Genomic DNA, 24,683 nt, shown 5'->3' on the forward strand with positions numbered 1-24,683 from the left:
GTATGAGGAGATCTAGGATAGGGCAAGGTCTTTGATGCCAAAGGAAGAGGATCTGTAGCAGCAGGCAGTGGTCAACTGTGTCGAAGGCAGAGGACAGGTCTAGAAGGAGGAGTATAGTCCGTTCGCTTTGGCTGGAACTAGGTCGTTAGTAATTTTGGTCAGGGCTGTCTCAGTGGAGTGATGGGGGCGGAAACCAGGTTGTAGATTGTCAAAGAGCAGGTTAGATGAGAGATGGGAGGAAAGTTCAGCGTCAACGTGCTGCTCCAGGAGTTTGGAAGCGAATGGGAGCAGCGATATTGGGCGATAGCTGGACATAGCGTTTGGGTCGAGGGTTGGCTTTTTGAGGATAGGTGTGATTATAGCATGTTTGAAAGCAAAAGGGAAGGTACTGGAAGTTAGTGATAGGTTGAAGAGGTGGGTTAGAGATGGGATAAGAGTGGTGGCGAGGTTGGGGAGGAGGTGGGATGGGATGGGGTCAAGTGCACAAGTGGTGAGGTGTGATTTGGAGAGAAGATGAGCAAGCTCCCCTTCAGTGATGTTGGATAAGGAGGTTATGGGGTTTGGGCATTGGTCTGGTATACAAAGGGGTTGTGGTGGTTGAATAATAAAGACTTGCCGTATTTGGTCTATCTTGTTTTTGAAGTGCATGGCAAAGTCCTCAGCAGAGATTAGGGAAGTTGGAGGGGGCAATAGTGGGCGGAGGAGGGAGTTAAAAGTATTGAACAACTGTTTTGGGTTGTGGGATAAAGATGGCGATAGTTTGAAGTCAAATGTTTGCTGTATTGTGGGGAGGGAAGCTCTCTTGTTGTTATTACGTTTTACTTTAGTTTTTGACTGTATTATGCCAGCAGCACGGGCTGTGTGCTTCTGAATCATGTTATCTCATGTTTACCCATAAGAAGTAAATGCTGTTTACTCAAGATAACTTGCCCAGTGAAGTTCTCCTGTGTACCGGTGGATTGTCAAAAGATACACTCTGCTACATCTTCCATGTTGTAATTTCTATAAAAAAGGGCTTTCTATGTCCAAAGTCAATAAAGCGGCCACAGCCGATGACTGAGAAGAATCTGTGACTTCTCTGCTTTTCGTGGTCACTACTCACCTGGGTAGTCATATGTAGGAATCTTCTCTTTACACGGCTCATCACCCCTCACATATGTCTCTGTAGGATTAATATGGGTCAGATCTTCACCCTGAAACAAATATTGTAGAAGTTTCAGACAGATGGAGAAGTCACATCTATGATCAACTTGTTAAGGATATGTATATAATCTGGAGATATTCAAACATGGACGCTTTGTTGAATATATATATAAGAATCACAGACACTGCATCTATTAATATAATTACCATGTAATGTCTAAAAAATCCTGTTCCAATCAGATGTGTCCGGATCCCAGAATTCCAAGCGGAGGAAGTTCACCGACCGCCATATTGGGACACCCAAGTGATAAGTGTCTCAATATGAAAACTACTGATGGTACCAGCCTCTTGCATGGTACCACCAGCGCAACACACACTGTATACGCCGTACGCACCACACACACACTGTACGCAGCCTCTTGTGCGGTACCACCAGCAGAACACTGTCGCGAACGCGCTGCCACCGTGCTCAACCGAATGATTCACTGACTGCCGCCATCTTTGTACAGGAGGGGTGCATACGCAGTTTTAATGTGACCGCCGCTATCTATCTGCACAATGATGGCGGCGGTCTGATTTACTGCGCCTGCGCGTATTCCGCGCAGTGAATCATATGTCTGATCCCAGCAGCAGATGTGCGACGTGTCTACAGCCAGAGGAAACCGGTCACATTAAAGGGCTTTTCCAACAAACGAAAGTTCATTTTAAAAATGGTCTGTATCTGACCGTGTACGGCGCATACCACATCTCCTGGGCAGGGGAGGAAGCAAAAGACAATACTGACATTACAGCAGGGGATCACAGAGGATTCATTTTGTGAGGTAAAATATTTCACTGACTGTTTTTAAACAATATTTTACCTCACAAAATGTATCCTCTGCGATCTCCTGCTGTAATGTCAGTATTGTCTTTTGCTTCCTCCCCTGCCCAGGAGCTGTGGTATGTTCTGTACACAGTCAGACACAGACAATTTTTTTTCCATGTTAATAGAATGTTACCCTTATCTACTTTGCTTTCATTTTAACACAGGGGGACGGGTGAGTGTACATAGGAAAGAGAACACACAGGGGGAGACAGCTCAAATGAGAGAACACATGAGAGAAGAAGACAGCACAGTGGTGGAGAGAGAGAGCAGACAAGGGGGAGAGCACATGGGGTACACATGTCAAAGAAGAGATCATATGAGAGGAGAAGACAGCAGATGGGGAAAGAGAGAGTGGATAGGTGGGTGAGCACGTGGGGGGGGATTCTCAACGCTGCAAAGCCTGCTCCTATTGTGATATTACCACCCTCCCGATGCGATAGCATCCGGCCTCCATCTAGTAATGAATAATACTGAATAATGTTAACCCCTTTCTGACATTGGACGTAATATTCCGTCCATGTGACCTGGGCCTATTTGACCGAGAACCGAACATTACATTATAGCGATCGCCTGCAATCACTGGGGAGGGGGTGTGCGGGTGATCACCACCGGGTGTCTGCTGATTCTGACAGCTGATACCCGGCACTAGGTGCCAGGAGTGGTCACAGTCCACTCCCAGTACATTAACCCCCAAAATACTGTGATCGAATACGATCGCAGCATTCCGGAAGCTGACAGAGGACTGACAGCCCTGCCTTTGGATTGGAGACCCGGCAGCGTGACGCGGGGGTCTGATCCTTGCCATGGTGACCGGAATTCATCATGACGACATCCAGGTCACCAGGGCTAGGAAACTTGCTGATCATGAGCAGTGCATGATCAGCAAGTCTGTCAGTGCAGAGCTGACAGTTTCTATAACATGCAGATGCTGTTTCATTTATAGAAGCGATCAGCCTGCAATAAATGATTGTCCCACTATGGGACAAAGTAAAAAAAAAAAAAAAAAAAAACGTTAAATAATTGTACAAATATTTAAAAAAAAAAAAAAAAAAAAAAAAAAAAAAAAAAAATACATATTCTCTAAATAAATATTTGAATGAACAAAAAAAAACAAACAAAAAAAAGCAAAGAAAGTGTACATATTTGGTATCGTCGCATTCGCAACGACCCGTCCTATAAAACAGTCCTACTAGTTAACCCCATTAGTGAACAGCATAAAATAAAAAACAATGCTTCATCATCATACTGCAAAACAGTGGAAAAACACGTGATCAAAAATACGGATATAAATAAATATGGTACCGCTGAAAACGTCATTTTGTCCCACAAAAAACAAGCGCCATACAGCTCCATCAGCGGAAAAAAAGAAAAAAAAAAAAATAGTTATAGCTCTCAGAATAAAAAAAAGTGATGCAAAAATAATTATTTTTTCTATAAAATAGTTTTCTATTGCTTAAAAGCGCCAAAACAGAAAACGATATAAAAGGAGGTATCACTGTAAATCGTACTGACCAGAATAAAACTGCCTTTTCAATTTTACCACACATGGAACGACATAAACCCTTAAAAGAAATTCATGAAATGCTGATTTTTGTTAATTCTGCTGTTAAGGAAATGTATTTGATATTATTTAATTATGAAGATATAGAAAATGGACACTAACATTCAACATGGACGCTTTGCTAAATACGTATCAAATTAAGTACTTATGTGTGCTCTAGCAGGTTAGGTAAAACCATTCAGTGGACTCTGACATTATTATATAACCCATTGCACTTATCAGAGTAAATGTACCTGCACCAGAGGATATTACTCCCCTCATAAACCAAAGATCAATATAATACGTGCAAGACAGATGTCAGCTTGACCCACCAATAGCCATTACAGCTAAAGACATTGCAGCAATGACCATTACAGCAATAACCATTCGAGTAATAACCATCATAATAAAGATAATGACAAAGATAAAGACATGTGGGCGACAGGAATCACCAATGACTAGCAGTAACTAGTAAGCAATCATGTAATGTGTGGAAAAGGCCTGATTTCTCTCTATAAATATTGTGCATCTTGACTAATAAAACCAGAAATCATTTGTGACACGACCCACTCTTTTCCTGTGTTTTCTCCAGCCGTAAAACTCCAAGATACAATTTGGCAGCAGACAATTAAGATGACAACACACGCATCTCGTGAGACCTAACATTTTGGCGTCCAAATGTCGGGCTAGGATGAGATGTTAGGAGATGACCAGCAGCATAGAAGACCTCCAATCTTAAGGCCCCGTCACACACAGCAAGATCGCTGATTCTGTGATGCCACAGTGATCTTGCTGTGTGACATGCATCAGCGACTGCCCCCCCCGCCGGGTATCGCTGAACATGCAGGAATGTCCTGGGCCATTTTTTGATCTTTGGTCTCCCGCTGGCCAGCGCGCATCTCTGCGTGTGGCAGCGGGAGACCAATGATCACCGAGATCCCAGCGCTGTAAGCAGACGCTGGGAGCTGGTATCCAAGGTAAATATCGGGTAACTAAGCACGCGTGTCGCTTAGTTACCCGCTGTGTACCTTGGATACGAGCGTGCTCACGCGTAGACTGATTTTTGTGAAAGTGTTGTTGTGAAAGCAGATATTGTAGCAATCTGGTGTTTTTAGATTATGTATTTTCTGGGTACACAAGACTTTTTAGATACCCTGCTGGTGGAACAGACTAATTGTTGGTGTACCTCCTATACCACTGTATTCAACGTAACTAAATGTCACCGAGACCCCTTTCCCTGGACATACAGCGTAGACACAGCTTTCCCAGTCACATGCCTAGAGTTTAAAAGTACTTAAATTAAGTATACCTACCAGGTTAACTATTCAAAACCCCGTGAGAATTCTGTGTTAAGAAATAGACACATACATGTCCTTCAGAAGTCAGATGATAGAATGGGTGGGAGTGATCAGTCAACACACACACAAGACAGACATGACCCATGAAGCCGGTAGCGAAGCAAATAAGAAAAACGCATGTGAGAAAAAAAAAAAAGAAGTCCTCAGAACAGGAAGGGAGGAGGATTAGATAAGAAGGAATGGAAGAATGTGTTATTGAGTAAAAAGCAGAATCCCAACCTCAGGAATTTTGAGGTCTTACAGGACCCTGAAGCATTTTATAAGATGATAAAGAATGTGAGAAAGCAGGTATGGAGCGAGGAATAGGACAATGTTACGCCGATCAGGCGCCTAAGGAAAATGTGTCAGTTGCAGCAGCGGCATTACAGCAATTGATACCTCCTATATACATTCCCAACGACTGGACATGTGCCCGCTGTCAAACGCAGAATATCATGAGACTTGTTCGGACTGTCAGATGACCAACCCAAATAGTCCTACACCATTCCCAGTTATTTATGTAGATGGCATCCCATATGTCACATCCACTGTAGCTCCATTAATTAATGCAGTCAATAAAGAGAAAAATTAAGAAAAAGAGGAGCATGACATGGAGGTGTATGGTCAAGGAGAACAGGGAAGACAGGAATCGACAGCTCAGACTCATAATCCACAGGATCCCATGAACAAGATCCAGCATCCACCACTATATGGTTGTGGAACATCATCATAGTCTTTATCCTGCCGAAGTAATCCCCAAAGCTTACACTCTGACACACATCCTGTTCCCCACAAGGACTCCTGGAAATACCAGGAGACAGATACTCTAGTGGACAGCTTGCCAGACCCAGTAACACATCCTATGCCATTTTATAAAAGGATTCATCAAATACAGAAGGCGCATTTTGCCTCATATGCAGAATTAGAGAGGCTCACTCAAATTATAGCAGGATATTCCTTTTGGCCAAGGATGCGACTAGCCCTTGAACCCAACAATCTGCATGAAGAATGGCTTGAATCACGTGTATCCAGAGAAGAATTCCTCCGTAAGTTTTACGTCTGAGCCAAGAACCACATACCAGCTCAGACCCCCACTCTCCAGGATGTCAAGCAGGGAAAAGGAGAATCTGTGGATAGTTTCTTCCACCGATTTAATCAAAAGTTTCAGGATCTCAGATATGAAAGGAAAGTTAGTCCCCAATTGGAGAAAGCTTTGACACCAGCATCAGCCACTCCCTAGGACCACCATCCCCGAGCTCCAGACCGTAATAGGATATTACGATATACTCTCCTATGAGGAACGGTTACAGGATTTGGGAATGTTTAGCTTGCAGTAAAGAAGACAGAGAAGACTTAATAACTGTCTACAAATATCTCATGGGCCATCACATTGTAGAAGGATCATATTTATTCTCATTTGCACAAGGAAAGAGTAGAAGCAATGGGATGAAACTGAATGGGACACAGATTAGATAAAAAAGTTTTTGACAGTGAGGGTTATCAATGTGTGGAACAGGCTGCCACGAGAGGAGGCAAGTTCTCCTTCAATGGAAGTCTTCAAACAGAGGCTGTACAGACATCTGTCTAGGATGATTTAGTGAATCCTGCTTTGAGCAGGGGGTTGGACCAGATGGCCCAGGAGGTCCCTTCCAACTCTACCGGTGTAAAAAACCGGTGTAACCGTAAACTACAAGAAAAAATAAAAAGCAAACAAATTTTAATTATACACAAAAAAAATTATATACACATGCCAAACTTGACCCAGTGGCCCATGAAGCACCAACCTGCATGAGAGCCGTGTGTGCAACCCACCTGTTGCTGGATAAGACCTCTGACATCATTCTGGGCCACCATTTGAAGATAATGGCACCCCATGACATTACTGCCAATCTGGCCCAGGCACAGCCAAAACAATGCAATGCCCTATTCTGATTCCAGATAATGTCACCATCTCCAGATGTACTGTCCTTAACCCAGCTACTATTCTACGGGTACCGTTACACATAGCGATGCACCAGCGATCCCGACAACGATATGGATCGCTGGTGCATCGCTAAGTGGTCGCTAGTGAGCTGCCACGCAGGCAGATCTCACCAGCGACATTGCAGGGGTCGGGGGTCGCTATTTACCTGTCAGATGCGGCGATCCTGACGTCCTCCCGCCCGCGTCCACGCGTCGCTCGTCGTCACAGCAGGAAGCGCCGCAGGAAGCTGACGACGAGAAATAGTCCAGGACCTTCTCGCGCGACAAGCGGGGGAGCCGGTCGGAGGTAAGTATCACATGTAGCGATATCGCTAGCAATATCGCTGCTACGTCACAAAATCGGTGACTTTACAGTGATATTACTAGCGATATCGCAGTGTGTAACGGGGGCTTAACTCTGCCAAGGAAGGTGGGGGGGAGATGATTAAGATCACATCTCCGACACACCAGTGGGAGAGGCAGTCGACTTTGAAATGGCTAAACACGATTCTTTTGCTGTTATGAGACAAGTAACCTCCAGGTTTGACTCACTCAACTGATGTACCTTTGAAAGATCCTGACCTGACGCTTTTTGTGGATGGATCAAGGTATATAGACCAGAAGGCCACTCGCACACTGGAACAGCAGTAGTCACAGAAGATACCGTGCTGCTAGCAAACCAACTGCTTCCATCCGGAGGCAGATCTGCAGGCCTTGACAGAAGCATGCAAGATGTCTGCTCAACACAAAGCTACGACCAATCTGGATAGCAAGAGACTTCATCACGGCTAATGGAACGCCTGTCAGATGCCACAAAGCCATACAAGAGCTGATGGAGTCCTTATTGATGCCAGAAAGATTTGCAGTGGTAAAAGTCAAGGCGCACACTGGAGAAACCTCAAGGTAAGCAGTGGGCAACAGACTGGCTGGTACAACAGCAAAAAGAAGCAGCAATGATACCACTATAACACAGAAACATCTCATATGTAATAAGCTGGGGAACCAGCCAATTTACGCTCATGACCCTGACCAAAGCCCCCTTTAAGGGCCAGAGGGGCATTCCGGGTTTAATACTCCCCATCCCTGCCACCACTCATTGCCCCAAGGAAGGATGCATAGTTCTGTACCTCACCATTGACAACCCCTCAGAGAATGACCAAGGGTTATATGTAATAGGCTCAAGTACTGAACTTGGGTGGTGGTGGTGGTGGGGGGGGGGGAAATGGTGACAAAATGTGTAAATTTTGGTTAAGGAACAGAGATGCCATTGGGGTCTCACAGGGAGTACCTGATAAATGCAAAGCCAGAAACAAGATAGCAGTTGGATTTGAATTCATCATCCCCATGATTGGGATAGGCAAGAATGCAAAATGGATAAGCTACCTTACATTAATCAACAATGGTTTACAGAATCCACTGGGGATGCCATAAAAGGGACTTATTGACCCATTAAATTTGCAATAGCTATTATATGTGATGTTGATTGTATTAAGCCTTAATTCTATGCTGCATAGCTACATGTCTTAAGAAAATAATGATGGAAACCACAGTGATGACCATGCACGCCGACTTCGATGATCTCCTAGATGAAAAGATGCTGCTGTGAAACCATGAGAAGAATGCCAAATCCACCTCACCCGGAATACTAGGGAGAGAGTAGGATCTTACTTCCTTCTGCACAAGTCCATTAGGAAGGGGTCCATCTACTAGAGATGGGTCGTCTTGTACGCGGTGAAGAAATCCTTAAAGTGCACAAGGACTGATCGATAGGCTCGACAAGATTAGGGTTTTGATTTTACATGTCTCCAAAGGGGGGACTGTTAAGGATATGTATTTGATATTAATTACTAGTTGAAAAGCCTGACGTTGCCCAGGCATTGAACATAGCAACGCTCCTGCAATGGTACATGAAACACAACCGGCACCATTTTGTTGAAGAAATTTTTTTTTTAAAAAACACATTATTAAACCTTTAGTGACTGCCGATATGACTTTTAATGGCGGCAGTTAACGGGCCTTATTCCTCCTGCACCTCACGCTCCTCCTCTATACACAGCATTTTTAGGCAGCACACCTTTTCTCCTTTATAGTCGCCTCCTTTGGCAGTGCAGCTGGTGAGTTTTGCAGGATGGTTTTGAGGTGAATGTGTCTCCGCCCGTGTGCACTTGGGGCTAAAACAACATTTTAGAGGTAAAAATGTAATTTATTCTTTCTTCACCGCTCAGTGGTATGATATTCTGTGAGGCACATGTGGTGTTAATATGATAACTGCACCCCTAGCTGAATTCATTGAGGAGTGTAGTTTGTAAAATGAGTTCACATATAGGGGGTTTCCGTTGTTCTGGCATCTCAGGGGCACTGCAATGTGACATGGCACCCTCAAACCATTCCAGCAAAATCTGAAATCCAATATGGTGCCTTTTCCCTTCGGAGCTTTGCACTGTGCCTCAAAAGTAGTATTCCCCTAAATAAGGGTATCGACGTAATCAAGAGAAATTGCACAACAAGTTTTGGAGTCTAATTTCTCCTGTTACCCCTGGGAAAATAAAAAATTGGGGGCAAAAAGATCATTTTTGTGGAAAAAATATGACTTAAGCTTCTGTGAAGCACTTGGGGGTTCAAAGTGCTCACCACACATCTAGATAAGTCCATTGGGGGGGGTATAGTTTCCAAAAAGGTGTCACTTGTGGGGGGTTTCCATTTTGCATCAATTGGCGCTCCTTCCCTTCTGAGTTCTGTCACGCGCTCAAACAGTGGTATGGGGTATCAGCGTACTCAGGACAAATTGCACAACAGCTTTTGGGGTCCAAATTCTCCTGTTACACTTGGTAAAAAATTCTTCCAAAATTGTGATGTTGTAAAGTAGACATGTGGGAAACTTATGAATGGGTCACCGAGGAGGAAAAAACAAAACAAGCTAAGTCACAGAAAACCAGAGAGGTTGGTAACTATGCAGATTGCAGATCCCTGATACTAACCACACAACTAGCAACAGCCGTGGAACGTGCCTACGATGAACCTAGACGCCTCGTCACAGCCGGAGGACTGAGCAAACGATGGGGCCCAAACTAGAAAGGATAGGAAAGGAAAGACACTGTCTGCAATCTGCCAAAAACCCTACAAAAATAATGTCTAACACTTTGGATAACAAAATTAACCCTGAAGTCACTAGACTTCTCCCACTATATCAGCACTCTGAAATATTCTGAGACAGAGCAAGAAGAGGTCAATCTAATAAGGGACAAAAAGCAAATTGGCAAATACAGATAAATAAGAGGGGAAATTCAGCACAGCCCCAGCCGGGGCTGGCTGGCCACAAAGAACTGAATAGACCAACAAAATCAAGTATGAACATTAGCAGAAAAACTTAGCTTGAGCTGACTGGAAAAGAGCTGAGAACCAAGACCTGACAAGCCAGAAGGAATCACCAGAATAGGGCGTTGGCTGTCTTAAATCCAGTCTGAGATTCCTGAGGTCCAATCGTCATCCTCCTTATCAGGTGGCAGATCTCCACTGATTAAATCAGCCTCACTACCTCCTGTTACCACCAGAGGGAGCCTGGAAGGAGAACTCACTACTGGTAGACCAGAAAATGAACTCACAACAGGAAACGTTACTTATCAAGTATTTTGTGTGACATCTTTGATTTAAGGACATGAAAATTCAGCGTTGGAAAATTGCAATATTTTAAATATTTTCTGCAAATTTCCATTTTTTTCACAAGTAAATGCAAGTCATATCAGAGAAATTTTACCACTAACATGAAGTACAATATGTCTTCAGAAAGCAATGTCAGAATCACCGGGATCCATTGAAGCCTTCCAGAGTTATTACCTCATAAAGGGACAGTGGTCAGAATTGTAAGAACTGGCCCGGTCAGTAACGTTCAAACCACCCTTTGGGGTAAAGGGGTTAAAATGACCCAGTATGCCCATACCACTCAGCTCATAGTGATGATCAAAGATCAACATGCTACGTGCAACTGTGCAAATGGGAAAACCCTATTGATTCTTACATTGATAAACTTTATTGCTGACCATATCGATTGACTTTGGAGATGACCTGCAAGACAAGATGTCAGCTTGACCTAATTGATTAAGGCATTAGAGTAATATAGATAATGACATGTGGGCGACAGACGTCAGCAAAGACTAGCAATAATTATGAGATAAGGCAATGAGGATACATTTCAACCAATAAACCAGAATTCATTTCAGACACTGTCCTGTGATATTGTAAAACTCTGGCAGCAGACAACTAAGGTAAGGACACAGGCATTTTATGTGCCCTAAAAAGAGCTAATCTTGCCATCTCAACTGTTCTCATTACACAAGTTATGTGATGTATTAAGAGAAGCATAGAGTCTAGGTCAAGTAATTATTTTTGTCTACTCTTCCTTGGTCAGATCTCTTCTGGAATACTGTGTCCAGTTCTGGGCACCACATTTAAAAAAACAAAAAAAAAACAAAAAAACAAACATTGAAATGCAGGAGCAAGTTCAGAGAAGAGCTACCAGGATGGTGAGCGGACTGCCAACTATGTCCTACGAGGAACGGTTCAAGGGTTTGGGAATGTTTACCTTGTAAAAAGGAGGCTAAGAGGAGACTTAATAGCGGTCTACAAATATTTGAAGGTATGTCACAGTGTAGAGGTATCATACTTTTTACAATTTACACATGAAAACCCGAGGAGCAATAGAATCACAGTTTCAGTTATATTCCAAGTATAAAACATATGATACTTGTGGATAAAACAACACTGAGCACAAGACCTTCACAGCCGTCTACACATCACAGGGGAGATCTCATGACACCTTCTCTCCATCTACCTGATCATGCTGAGGAACATTGGCATAGTCTTGTTTACAGTCCTGTGGAAGAAGAGGATGGAGACATCTCTCTGGTGTTGTCCTCTTAATGGATACAACTGGAGGAAACACAAAGGGACTGAATTTATTCTTTACATACAGATAATTATATTCTGTGTGCATTTATTCCTGTCTATTACCTGGTGATATGAGGGGCTGGGGAACCTCCATCATGACGTCCTTGTACAGATCTCTGTGTCCTTCTAAATACTCCCACTCCTCCATGGAGAAATAGACAGTGACATCCTGACACCTTATAGGAACCTGACACATACAATGATACCGTCATCCCCCCGATACCTTCATAGTGTTACTGTATAATGTCCCAGCATTCCCAGCAGTTTCACCTCTCCAGTCAGCAGCTCAATCATCTTGTAGGCGAGATCTAGGATCTTCTGGTCATTGATGTCCTCATGTATGAGGGGGTGAGGTGATAGCCCCATGATTGGGCTCAGGGGTCTTCCCCATCCCTCAGACACAGGGTCCTGACAGCGCTCACTAGAGGTCTTCTTCACTACTGTGTAATCCTGGTTATGGAGAGACACATTAATAAATCTCACTACAGACATTTCCAGAGTCCTCACCTCTCCAGTTCTGTCCATCTGATATTCCCATAGATAAGAATGATGTAATATGACATCAAAGTCTCTCACCTCTCCAGTAAGCCGGAAGAGGATCTCTAGGGTGAGGTGTAATATCCTCTCCGCCATCTTGTCTCTGTCCATATCCATCTTTGATGGGTAAATCAGAAAAATTTCTTATGTAAAAGATCGTCACTGAGAGGATCAGATATTGTAGAGACCTGAATGTAAAGAAAATGAGCCGATGTCACATCATAAAAATCCTGTGTAATAATACAATTCCTGGAGATAATAAGGGAAACATATGAGGAGATTTATTATTTTACAGTATTTAGTTTTCTTCTTTACATCTACTAATAAAACCTATATATTTAGGCCACAGACAACAAGCAGTTTCTCCCTCGGAGTCGGCAGCTGAATACGTTTCTCATAGACTCATCTTCCATAACGCTAATTCTCATCTCATTTCCCGACACTGGAATCGGCATTAGCAATACTGCAGGAGATATTCATTACACGTGACAGGAGGAATAACTACTTCATGATGAGGACGACGACATCTTCATCTTCTACTACGGCTCTAGAAACATATTTGGCCAGAGTCCGTCACTGACTCCATCCCCACCGGCCGTCTATATGAAGGTTTCCCGTCTTTCCCGCACTGTAAACTCTTTTGGGCCCCAGAACATAGATGTACACCGCAGGTGCGGCTGCAACACAAACCCTGGCAGTTTAACCACTTGCTGTTGCCAAAAGCAAAACATGGCATCTAAGAAGGTGTGACAGAGTCCGGCTGAATGTCCTCCGCCCCAAGTACTCGATAGTATGGGGCGGCCTAGTTACTACAATACTTACACGCCTAATAATGGTGTCTGGGCTGTGATGTATGAAGGTCTATTAGGCCGGGCCAGAGGCAGCATCCAATAAGTTACCTTTTATCGCCCCCATACACATTAGACTAAAGTTACATGAAAGCACTGATTTCGGGGGGTTTGGGCGACTGTAAATATATTTGGGGGCCTCCTGACAGATGATGTCAGGGCAGAGAAGGATCTGGCACCCTGAATTTCAGAGGATAATCTGTTTGTTCTTCTTATAGATAATCCTCCTCTAGAGGAGTCTGGAGGCGACTCTCTCATACAGACCACAGGAAAGCTGGGATATTTGTGTGTATGGGGGAGTCGGGAGAGATAGCTGTCTGCCAAATGACCGTTCAGCCAACACTTCTCTCATGTGTATGGGGCCGTTAGTATTACACTGACAGGCAGTGATGATACACGGCACTACAGTAGTACAGTGCATCACCGGAGCCATCAGAGGCTTGTATGTTGTATGATCGCACTGATCAGAGGGGTTTAAAACAAGTTACAAAAAAAAGGTTTAAAGTGGGGGGAAAAACAAAAAAAACACGGTTTTGGCAACAAGAATATCCGTCACTATATGGGAAAACAGAGTCACTGCACAATGTGAGTTACCTCACGTCCATAACTACTTTATTATCCTCCATTATCCTATACATCGTGGAGTAGATAGAAATCAGAGATCCCACAGCAATGGCTGGAATATGGCCCCCGCAACTTAAAGGAAAAAGATACACAGACATTATATACTCTCTGCAGACCGCATGCTGCCTTTGTTAAAGTCGGCAACTAGATGGACCAAATGTCTGTATTTCTCCCTAATCCCTGTCACACTCACCAGGAAATCTTCCCTCTGGTGACCCAGATAACTCAGTCTGAGGTCTCCCACACAATATGATGGTCCAAACAGCACCTCACACCGTACTATGGCCACCATAGCCTGCTATACAAAATAAGTACCCCCACTCAGTATGGAGGGGATTGCGGTACTGTGGGAACATTATACAGTGTATGGGGGAAATGATGGTACTTTGGTAGCATGTGTAAGGGGATAGCGGTACTATGGGGACAGTATACTGTGTGGAGGAAATGACCGTACTGTGGGAGCATTATACTGTGCATGGTGGAATGGCAGTACTGTGGGAAGGTTATTCTGTCTCTAGGGGAATAGTGGTATTGTGGGATTATTATACTGCAGGGGTCCCCAACCTGTAGCTCGGGAACCACATGTGGCTCACCTTCCCATGAATTGTGGCTCGCGACTCTCTGCCAGCTTGGTGCATTAGGTCCAGCAAACAGGTATGAAGAGCACATGCACATCTCAAAATGGTGATTTTTGTGGGTAGCCCTGCACACAAGAGCAGATCTGGATGCACATATAATGGTCTAAGGTGTTTAGAGATATTTTAGGTATGGTATACTGGAGAATGGTACTACCTGTTAGAGGAGGTGCTCAAAGCTGGATGTGACAGTGTGCAGGGAGTCCTTGATGGAAGATTACTGAATAGGGGTACTGTGGGAACCTGTTATGAATGGGTAGCCGAGGAAGAAATAAAAAAGACAATACAAGCTAAGTCTCAGAAAACCAAAGAGGTTGGTAACTATGCAGACCCCTGATCCTAACACACAACTAGCAGCAGTCGTGAAGCGTTCCTACAGTGGTCCTAGACGCCTCGTCACAACCGGAGAACTAAATAAGCCTAAAGCAGGAAAAGAGGAAAACTGCCCCAGAGCAGACCCCAAAGGAGAGACAGCCCCCCACATGTAATGATGGTGAAAAAAGATGAAAACACAAACAAAAGGCAGGAAAATAGGCTGAGCAAACGATGGGGCCAAACTAACTAGAAAGGACAGGAAAGAAAAGACAGTGTCTGCAGTCTGCCAAAATACCCTACAAAATGTCCAACACAACTGATAGCAAAATTAACCCTGAAGTCACTAGACTTCTCCCACTATATCAGCACTCTAAAATATTCTGAGACAGAGCAAAAAGAGGCCAATCTAATAAGGGACAAAAGAAAGGCAATTTGGCAAATAAGAGTGAAAATTCAGCACAGCCCAGCCGGACTGGCTGACCACACAAAAAACTGAAGAGACCAACAAGAGGAAGTGTGAACATTAGCAAAAAACAGACTTATCTTGAGAAGACTGGAACAGAGCCGAGTCCTAGACCTGAGAAACAGACTGAATCACCAGCACTAGGATAGGGCGTCGGCTGTCTTATATCCAATCTGATACTCCATAGATCCAATCATTATCTTCCTCACCAGGGCGCAGATTACTACTACTTAAACCAACCTCACTACCTCCTGTCACCAGAGGGAGAACGGAAGGGGAACTCTCAACTGGTGGAGCAGAAAATGAGCTCATAACAGTACCCCCCCCTTGAGGAGGGGTCACCGAACCCCCTTCCATGCCATCAGGCCGATCAGGATGGGCCCGGTGAAAAGCACAAACCAATTTATTGGAATGAATATCAGAGGCAAAAACCCAAGAATTATCCACTCTTCCATTTGACCAAATACTGGAGTCTCCGTCTAACCAAACGAGAATCCAATATTTTCTCTACCTCATATTCCATATTGCCTTTAACCAACACAGGGTCAGGAGGTGCCGCCACAGGAACTACTGGCTCAACAAACCTCTTCAACAGTGATTTGTGAAATACGTTATGGATTTTGAACGTAACTGGAAGAGCCAATCGAAAAGAAACAGGATTAAGAATCTCCAAAATCCTATAAGGTCCAATAAATCTTGGCTTAAATTTTGGAGATGCAACCTTCATAGGAATATTCTTAGACGACAACCAAACCATATCACCCACTTTAAACTGGGGACCAATGGTCCTATGCCGGTTGGAAAAACGCTGGGCCTTTTCCTGAGAGAGAGACAATTTATACACCACTTGGTCCCATATCTGCTGCAGTCTCAACCACAGTGTCCACACCTGGGCAGGACGAAGATTCTACTTGCCCTGAAGAGAATCGAGGATGAAACCCAAAATTACAGAAAAAGGGTGACATCAAGGTGGCAGAACTAGCTCTATTGTTCAGCGCAAATTCGGCCAAGGGCAAAAATGAGACCCAATCATCTTGATCAGCAGATATAAAACATCTTAAATAAGACTCCAAGGTCTGGTTTGTTCTCTCAGTCTGCCCATTGGTCTGGGGATGAAATGCGGAGGAGAAGGATAACTGAATTACCAGATTGGAACGAAAGGCTTTCCAAAATCTGGAAACAAACTGGACCCCTCTATCGGACACAATGTTCTCAGGAATCCCGTGTAACCGAACCACCTGTTGTAAAAATAAGGGTACCAACTCAGCGGAAGATGGCAACTTTGGGAATGGTACAAGATGGACCATCTTCAAGAATCTATCACAAATTACCCAGATAACAGTCATTCTCTGAGAGACAGGAAGATCAGAAATAAAATCCATTGAGATATGGGTCCATGGCCTCTTGGGCACTGGCAGGGGCATCAGCAACCCACTAGAACGAGAACAGGGTTTAGACCGAGAACAAGTCCCACAGGACTGTACAAAATTCCTGACATCACGAGATAAGGCAGGCCACCAAAACGACCGACTCACCAAATCTCTGGTACCAAAAATACCTGGATGACCAGCCAATGCGGAGCAATGGACTTCAGACATCACTCTCTTTCTCCACTGGTCCGGAACATACAATCTTCCCATAGGGCAACGCTCAGGTTTATCCTCCTGAAATTTCTCTAGGGCGCGTTTCAAATCGGGCAAAATGGCAGAAAGAACTACCCCCTCACCTAGGATAGTAGTAGGCTCGGTCACATTAAGAGAATCAGCAAAGAAACTCCTAGAAAGGGCGCCTGCCTTAACATTCTTAGTGCCTGGAAGAAAAGAGACCACAAAATTAAAACGCGGGAAAAACAAGGCCCAACTAGCCTGTCTACGATTCAAGCGTTTAGCCGACTCCAGATAAGTCAGATTCTTGTGATCGGTGAGGACCACAAATTGATGTCTAGCTCCCTCCAACCAATGTCTCCACTCCTCAAATGCCCATTTCATGGCCAACAATTCCCGATTCCCTATGTCATAGTTGCGTTCAGATGGGGAGAACTTCCGAGAAAAGAAGGGACAGGGATTCATCTTAGAAGTCACAGGGTCTTTTTGGGACAAAACAGCTCCTGCATCAATCTCAGAAGCGTCTACCTCCACTTGAAATGGAAGTGAGACATCAGGTTGCCGTAAAACTGGAGCTGAAGTAAACCTCCGCTTAAGCTCCTGAAATGCTGAGACAGCCTCAGGAGACCAATTCAGCACATCAGCTCCCTTCTTGGTCAGATTAGTCAGTGGTTTGACAATACTAGAAAAATTACCTATAAATTTACGATAGAAATTAGCAAAACCCAAAAATTTCTGAAGAGCCTTCAAAGAAGTAGGCTGAACCCAATCATAAATGGCCTGTACCTTGGCCGGGTCCATTTCAATAGTCGATGGAGATAAGATAAATCCCAAAAATGAAATCCTCTGTACATCAAAGAGGCATTTTGATCCCTTAACAAACAGGGAATTCTCCCTCAAAATCCGAAACACAGTCCGGACATGTTCCACATGGAAATCCCAATCATTAGAAAAGATCAAAATATCATCCAGATAGATGATCAAAAACGTATCCACAAAGTCTCGGAAAATATCATTCATAAAGGACTGGAAGACAGAAGGGGCATTAGAGAGCCCAAAAGGCATCACCAGGTACTAAAAATGTCCCTCCGGAGTATTAAACGCCGTCTTCCATTCATCCCCGTGCTTGATGCGAATAAGATTATACGCCCCCCTGAGGTCAAGCTTTGTAAACCAGCAGGCACTCTTAACTCTGGAGAATAAATCAGACATCAGAGGTAACGGGTACTGATATTTAACCGTCATCTTGTTAAGGGAACGATAATCAATACACGGTCTTAATGAACCATCTTTCTTGGCCACAAAAAACCCCCAGCACCTAAAGGTGACGAGGATGGTCTAATATGACCCTTCTCCAACGACTCCTTAATATAGGATCGCATGGCATCATGTTCGGGTACTGATAAGTTACAAAGCCGACCCTTGGGAAATTTACACCCAGGCATCAACTCAATTGCACAGTCATAACTCCTATGAGGGGGAAAAGACGCAGACTTACTCTCACTAAATACATCAGAGAATTCAGCCAGATAATCAGGAATATCATGAGACTGAGGAGAGGTGGAGAAAACAGGAGCGTCCCTAAGAACACACCGACAACCCCAACTCACCACAGACACAGATTTCCAATCCAAAACTGGGTTATGAGTTTGCAACCAGGGGAACCCCAGAACAATAGTGTCATGCATATTATGCAGCACCAAAAAGTTACAATTTTCCTGGTGGTCAGGGGCAACTCGCATTATCACCTGGGTCCAAAACTGAGATTTATTCTCCACCGACAGAGCGGCATCAATACCCCTTAAAGGAATAGGCATCTGCAGAGGCGTCATGGACAAACCACAACGTTTAGCAAAGTCCAAATCCATCAAATTCAGAGCTGCTCCTGAATCCACAAAAGCCTTAGTGGAAAATGTGGATAAGGAGCAGATCAGAGTAATTGCCAAAAGGAACTTAGGTTGTATACTACCCACAGCAAATGTGTGTGCAAAACGTTTCTCTCGTTTAGGGCAGACAGAAATAGTATGAGAGGCGTCTCCACAGAAAAAACACAGCTTATTACGCCTTCTAAACTCCCGACGTTGCGCCCTAGACAAAACCCAATCACATTGCGTAGGTTCAGACATTTGTTCAAAAGGTGGCAGCGCCTCCCGTGTATTTTTACGTTCACATAAACAACGATCAACTTGAATGGCTAATGCCATAGAGCCATCCAGACCAAAGGGAACAGGAAATCCCACCATAACATCTTTTACGGTCTCTGATAAACCTTTCCGAAAGAGGGCTGCCAATGCACTATCATTCCATGTAGTAAGGACCGCCCACTTTCTGAATTTTTGACAATATAACTCTGCAGGATCCTGGCCCTGGTTTAATGCCAACAGGGTTCTCTCAGCTTGATCAACGGAATTAGGTTCATCATACAACAACCCCAAGGCCTGAAAAAATGCATCCACATTAGTCAGAATAGGATTTTCAGGTGTCAGAGAAAACGCCCAATCCTGGGGATCGCCGCGCAGCAAGGAGATGACAATTTTAATCTGCTGCACAGAGCTTCCTGATCAGTTAGGCTTCAAGGCAAGAAATAATTTACAATTATTCTTAAAATTCAAAAATTTAGACCGATCCCCAGAAACACATCAGGAGTGGGTATTTTGGGTTCAACAGCATGTAATTGAGCGAGATAGGCGGAAATTCCCTGCACTTCAGCAGCCAGCTGCTCCACACGATCAGACAATTGCTTAATCTCCATTAAGGAAAGAATCCTCCTACGGCCCCAGAGAAAGAGGAAAAAATGCATATAAAAAAAAAAAAAAAATTCTAACACTTTTTTTTCCTGCTTTTGAGTACCTAGAATCTGCGGTATGGCTGGTGATTCTGTTATGAACGGGTAGCCGAGGAGGAAATAAAAAAAACAATACAAGCTAAGTCTCAGAAAACCAAAGAGGTTGGTAACTATGCAGACCCCTGATCCTAACACGCAACTAGCAGCAGTCGTGGAGCGTTCCTACGGTGGTCCTAGACGCCTCGTCACAACCGGAGAACTAAATAAGCCTAAATCAGGAAAAGAAAAATACTAACTGCCCCAAAGCAGACCCCAAAGGAGAGACAGCCCCCACATGTATTGACGGTGAAAAAAGATGAAAACACAAACAAAGGCAGGAAAATAGGCTGAACAAAAGATGGGGCCAAACTAACTAGAAAGGACAGGAAAGAAAAGACACTGTCTGCAGTCTGCCAAAAAACCCTACAAAATGTCCAACACAACTGATAGCAAAATTAACCCTGAAGTCACTAGACTTCTCCCACTATATCAGCACTCTAAAATATTCTGAGACAGAGCAAAAAGAGGCCAATCTAATAAGGGACAAAAGAAAGGCAATTTGGCAAATAAGAGTGAAAATTCAGCACAGCCCAGCCGGGCTGGCTGACCACACAAAAAACTGAAGAGACCAACAAGAGCAAGTGTGAACATTAGCAAAAAACCGACTTATTTTGAGAAGACTGGAACAGAACTGAGTCCTAGACCTGAGAAACAGACTGAATCACCAGCACTAGGATAGGGCGTCGGCTGTCTTATATCCAATCTGATACTCCAGAGATCCAATCATTATCTTCCTCACCAGGTGGCAGATTACTACCTACTGTCACCACCAGAGGGAGAACGGAAGGGGAACTCTCAACTGGTGGAGCAGAAAATGAGCTCATAACAGGAACCCCTAGATCTCATTCCACTGCTTTGGAGCGATTTCTGTGGAAAAGCGTCGGATATCATTATACCCGTAACGTGGACTTTGGTTGACACTATTTTGAGGGGGATAGGAGCTGGATGTTGCTCGCGAACTTCTCTCAGCGCCGAATGTGGCTATCAAGGTCAAAAAGGTTGGGAATGCTGTTACACTGTGAGGAGGGAATAACGATACTGTGAGATTACTCTATGCTGTGTGTGGGGGAATGGCTTTGCCGTGTGAACATTATACCGTGTGTGGAGGGAATGGTGCTACTGTGGGAAGATTATACTGTGTGGTGGACTTGTGGTACTATGAGAACATTATACTGTGTGTGGGGGGGGTGGCGGTACCATGGAAATATCTTTTGTGGAAGATGTCAGCACTGTCTGAACATTATACTGTGTGAGGGGCATCATACATACTGGCATAAGAGGTGTAAAAAGGTGTGTGTCATAGGAAGCGTGAATTCTCAGCACTGTGCAACATTTGTACAAGACGACTGCCATCTGCTATCCAGGTGGGACCCTGAGGAATCAATGGGAAGATGGAGAGTTTCAGCAAGGAAGAGTCTGGATGGTACCTTGATGATGCAGTTTCTTGATACAAAAGGCCAGTCAAAAAAAAAAAGGAGCAAATTTGGTGGCAAGCAAAGAGCGGGCAGGACGTGTGTCAGGGAAAAGAAACTGAGGCCGAGGTACGAGGCTGTGGTAAAATGCCCAAGGCAGCAGATTGAGGCATGCCAGGAAGCAGAACGCAGGGGGCACCAGATCGGTCCCAGAATCCAGGCCCGAGAACCAGACCTGTGCCAGACAATACGCAGAGTCCAGACCACTCCAGGCAACAGCCGACTCCCAGCCCTCACTACTTCAGGTACGAGAGAAGTCCGCCATGGGTCAAGCACTGAAGATCCAAGAGGAGATTCTGCTTGGGAGTATACACCTGTAGTGAAGAGCAGGAGGTGCGAATGAGCTGGGACGCTGCTTCCAGCACTGACGTACAGTTCAGAGGTTGGTCTGGGATAGTACAACAGTCAGGACAGGGGAAGGTTGAAGGCTCGCTGAATTGCCTTCAGTTCACAGACTTTGTCAGGAGGAAGTGGCCTAACGGGAAGAACCGGAGACCTCCGCTATGGCCTGTATTCACAGACGAGGTAGTGTTGAGGCCTATATGTGTTGGGACCACCACCCTTGTCAGTAGCTAAAGTAGCATATGATTAGAGGCTGCTATTACAGTCAGAGTGAGCCGGAGAATTCATTATATTTATGATAGTGTATATTTCACATTGTAATCACCCTTTTTGTATTATTCCCTGTTGCCATAGTGATCACAATTCCCATTATCAGGGAAATAAATAATGATATTGGTTACTTCTGCCTTCTGTTTGTGTGTTGTACCTGGACACTCAATATAGGGACAAAATGGGGGCATTATACTGTGTGTGGGAGGATGGCGGTACTGTGGGAACATTATACTGTGTGTGGGAGGATGGCGGTACTGTGGGAACATTATACTGTGTGTGGGAGGATGGTGGTACTGTGGGAACATTATACTGAGTGTGGGAGGATGGTGGTACTGTGGGAACATTATACTGTGTGGGGAGCATCATACATACTGCATAAAAACGTGGTCAGACATGCGAGAAACACAGACAGGAGTGGGCAGTTACATGTATTTCTATGCAGCCGCACGCTCTGGTCCCAAGTGCTGGCGGCAGTGCCGGGTATTGACATGCGAGACTCGTGCGAGTTACTCGCATGATTGACCCCAGTCTAAGGAGCATTATGGGAGCATTACACTGTGGCGGCCAAGAAAGGGGCCCAGAACTATGAGAACAATCCGTTTCCTCCTTTCCATAGTTGGGTCGCATGTATCTATTACAGGAGGTCCAGCACCGACCTCCACCCGCACTCGACACAGAGAATAATGGAGCCTCCAACACCAACCTCCACCCGCAGAGCCGCACTCCACATAGAGAATAATGGAGCCTCCAGCACCGACCTCCACCCGCAGAGCCGCACTCCACATAGAGAATAATGGAGCCTCCAGCACCGACCTCCACCCGCAGAGCCGCACTCCACATAGAGAATAATGGCGCCTCCAGCACCGACCTCCACCCGCAGAGCCTCACTCCACATAGAGAATAATGGAGCCTCCAGCACCGACCTCCACCCGCAGAGCCACACTCCACATAGAGAAAAATGGAGCCTCCGGCACCGACCTCCACCCGCAGAGCCACACTCCACATAGAGAATAATGGAGCCTTCAGCACCGACCTCCACCCGCAGAGCCACCCTCCACAGAGAATAATGGAGCCTCCAGCACTTACCTCCACCCGCAGAGCCACACTCCACATAGAGAATAATGGAGCCTCCAGCACTTACCTCCACCCGCAGAGCCACACTCCACATAGAGAATAATGGAGCCTCCAGCACCGAGCTCCACCCGCAGAGCCACACTCCACATAGAGAATAATGGAGCCTCCAGCACTTACCTCCACCCGCAGAGCCACACTCCACATAGAGAATAATGGAGCCTCCAGCACCGACCTCCACCCGCAGAGCCACACTCCACATAGAGAATAACGGAGTCTCCAGCACCGACCTCCACCCGCAGAGCCACACTCCACATAGAGAATAATGGAGCCTCCAGCATCGACCTCCACATAGAGAATAATGGAGTCTCCAGCACCGACCTCCACCCGCAGAGCCGCACTCCACATAGAGAATAATGGAGCCTCCAGCACCGACCTCCACCCGCAGAGCCGCACTCCACATAGAGAATAATGGAGCCTCCAGCACCGACCTCCACCCGCAGAGCCACACTCCACATAGAGAATAATGGAGCCATCAGCACCGACCTCCACCCGCAGAGCCACACTCCACATAGAGAATAATGGAGCCTCCAGCACCGACCTCCACCCGCAGAGCCACCCTCCACATAGAGAATAATGGAGGCTCCAGCACTTACCTCCACCCGCACTCCACATAGAGAATAATGGAGCCTCCGGCACCGACCTCCACCTGCAGAGCCACACTCCACATAGAGAATAATGGAGCCTCCAGCACCGACCTCCACCCGCAGAGCCACACTCCTTATAGAGAATAATGGAGCCTCCAGCACCGACCTCCACCCGCAGAGCCGCACTCCACATAGAGAATAATGGAGCCTCCAGCACCGACCTCCACCCGCAGAGCCGCACTCCACATAGAGAATAATGGAGCCTCCAGCACCGACCTCCACCCGCAGAGCCGCACTCCACATAGAGAATTATGGAGCCTCCGGCACCGACCTCCACCCGCAGAGCCGCACTCCACATAGAGAATAATGGAGCCTCCAGCACTTACCTCCACCCGCAGAGCCGCACTCCACATAGAGAATAATGGGGCCTCCAGCACCAACCTCCACCCGCAGAGCCGCACTCCACATACAGAATAATGGAGCCTCCAGCACCGACCTCCACCCGCAGAGCCGCACTCCACATACAGAATAATGGAGCCTCCGGCACCGACCTCCACCCGCAGAGCCGCACTCCACATAGAGAATAATGGAGCCTCCGGCACCGACCTCCACCCGCAGAGCCGCACTCCACATAGAGAATAATGGAGACACCAGCACCGACCTCCACCCGCAGAGCCGCACTCCGCATAGAGAATAATGAAGCCTCCAGCACCGACCTCCACCCGCAGAGCCGCACTCCACATAGAGAATAATGGAGCCTCCAGCACCGACCTCCACCCGCAGAGCCGCACTCCACATAGAGAATAATGGAGCCTCCGGCACCGACCTCCACCCGCAGAGCCGCACTCCACATAGAGAATAATGGAGCCTCCAGCACTTACCTCCACCCGCAGAGCCGCACTCCACATAGAGAATAATGGGGCCTCCAGCACCAACCTCCACCCGCAGAGCCGCACTCCACATACAGAATAATGGAGCCTCCAGCACCGACCTCCACCCGCAGAGCCGCACTCCACATACAGAATAATGGAGCCTCCGGCACCGACCTCCACCCGCAGAGCCGCACTCCACATACAGAATAATGGAGCCTCCGGCACCGACCTCCACCCGCAGAGCCGCACTCCACATACAGAATAATGGAGCCTCCAGCACCGACCTCCACCCGCAGAGCCGCACT

General features: G+C 45.7%; 1 protein-coding gene across 3 annotated transcripts in view; it reads right to left on the bottom strand.

The window, feature by feature from the left end:
* Positions 1–24,233, bottom strand: part of LOC141059243 (uncharacterized) — a 250,569-nt gene extending 226,336 nt beyond the window's left edge. Inside the window, exon 1 of one of the 3 annotated variants that reach the window (XM_073555546.1) lies at positions 24,168–24,233. In XM_073555546.1, coding sequence (XP_073411647.1) covers positions 24,168–24,194 — 27 coding nt within the window. In that variant the 5' untranslated portion in view covers positions 24,195–24,233. Of the gene's footprint in view, positions 1–22,601; positions 22,751–22,929; positions 22,983–24,167 lie in introns of those variants that run through there. The other 2 variants (XM_073555547.1, XM_073555549.1) reach the window with 2 other exon arrangements.
* Positions 24,234–24,683: the final 450 nt, after the last annotated feature.

The sequence above is a fragment of the Dendrobates tinctorius genome, unplaced genomic scaffold (genome assembly GCF_039654945.1).
Source record: "Dendrobates tinctorius isolate UK_male_01 unplaced genomic scaffold, ASM3965494v1 ptg000226l, whole genome shotgun sequence".
Classification (NCBI taxonomy): domain Eukaryota; kingdom Metazoa; phylum Chordata; class Amphibia; order Anura; family Dendrobatidae; genus Dendrobates; species Dendrobates tinctorius.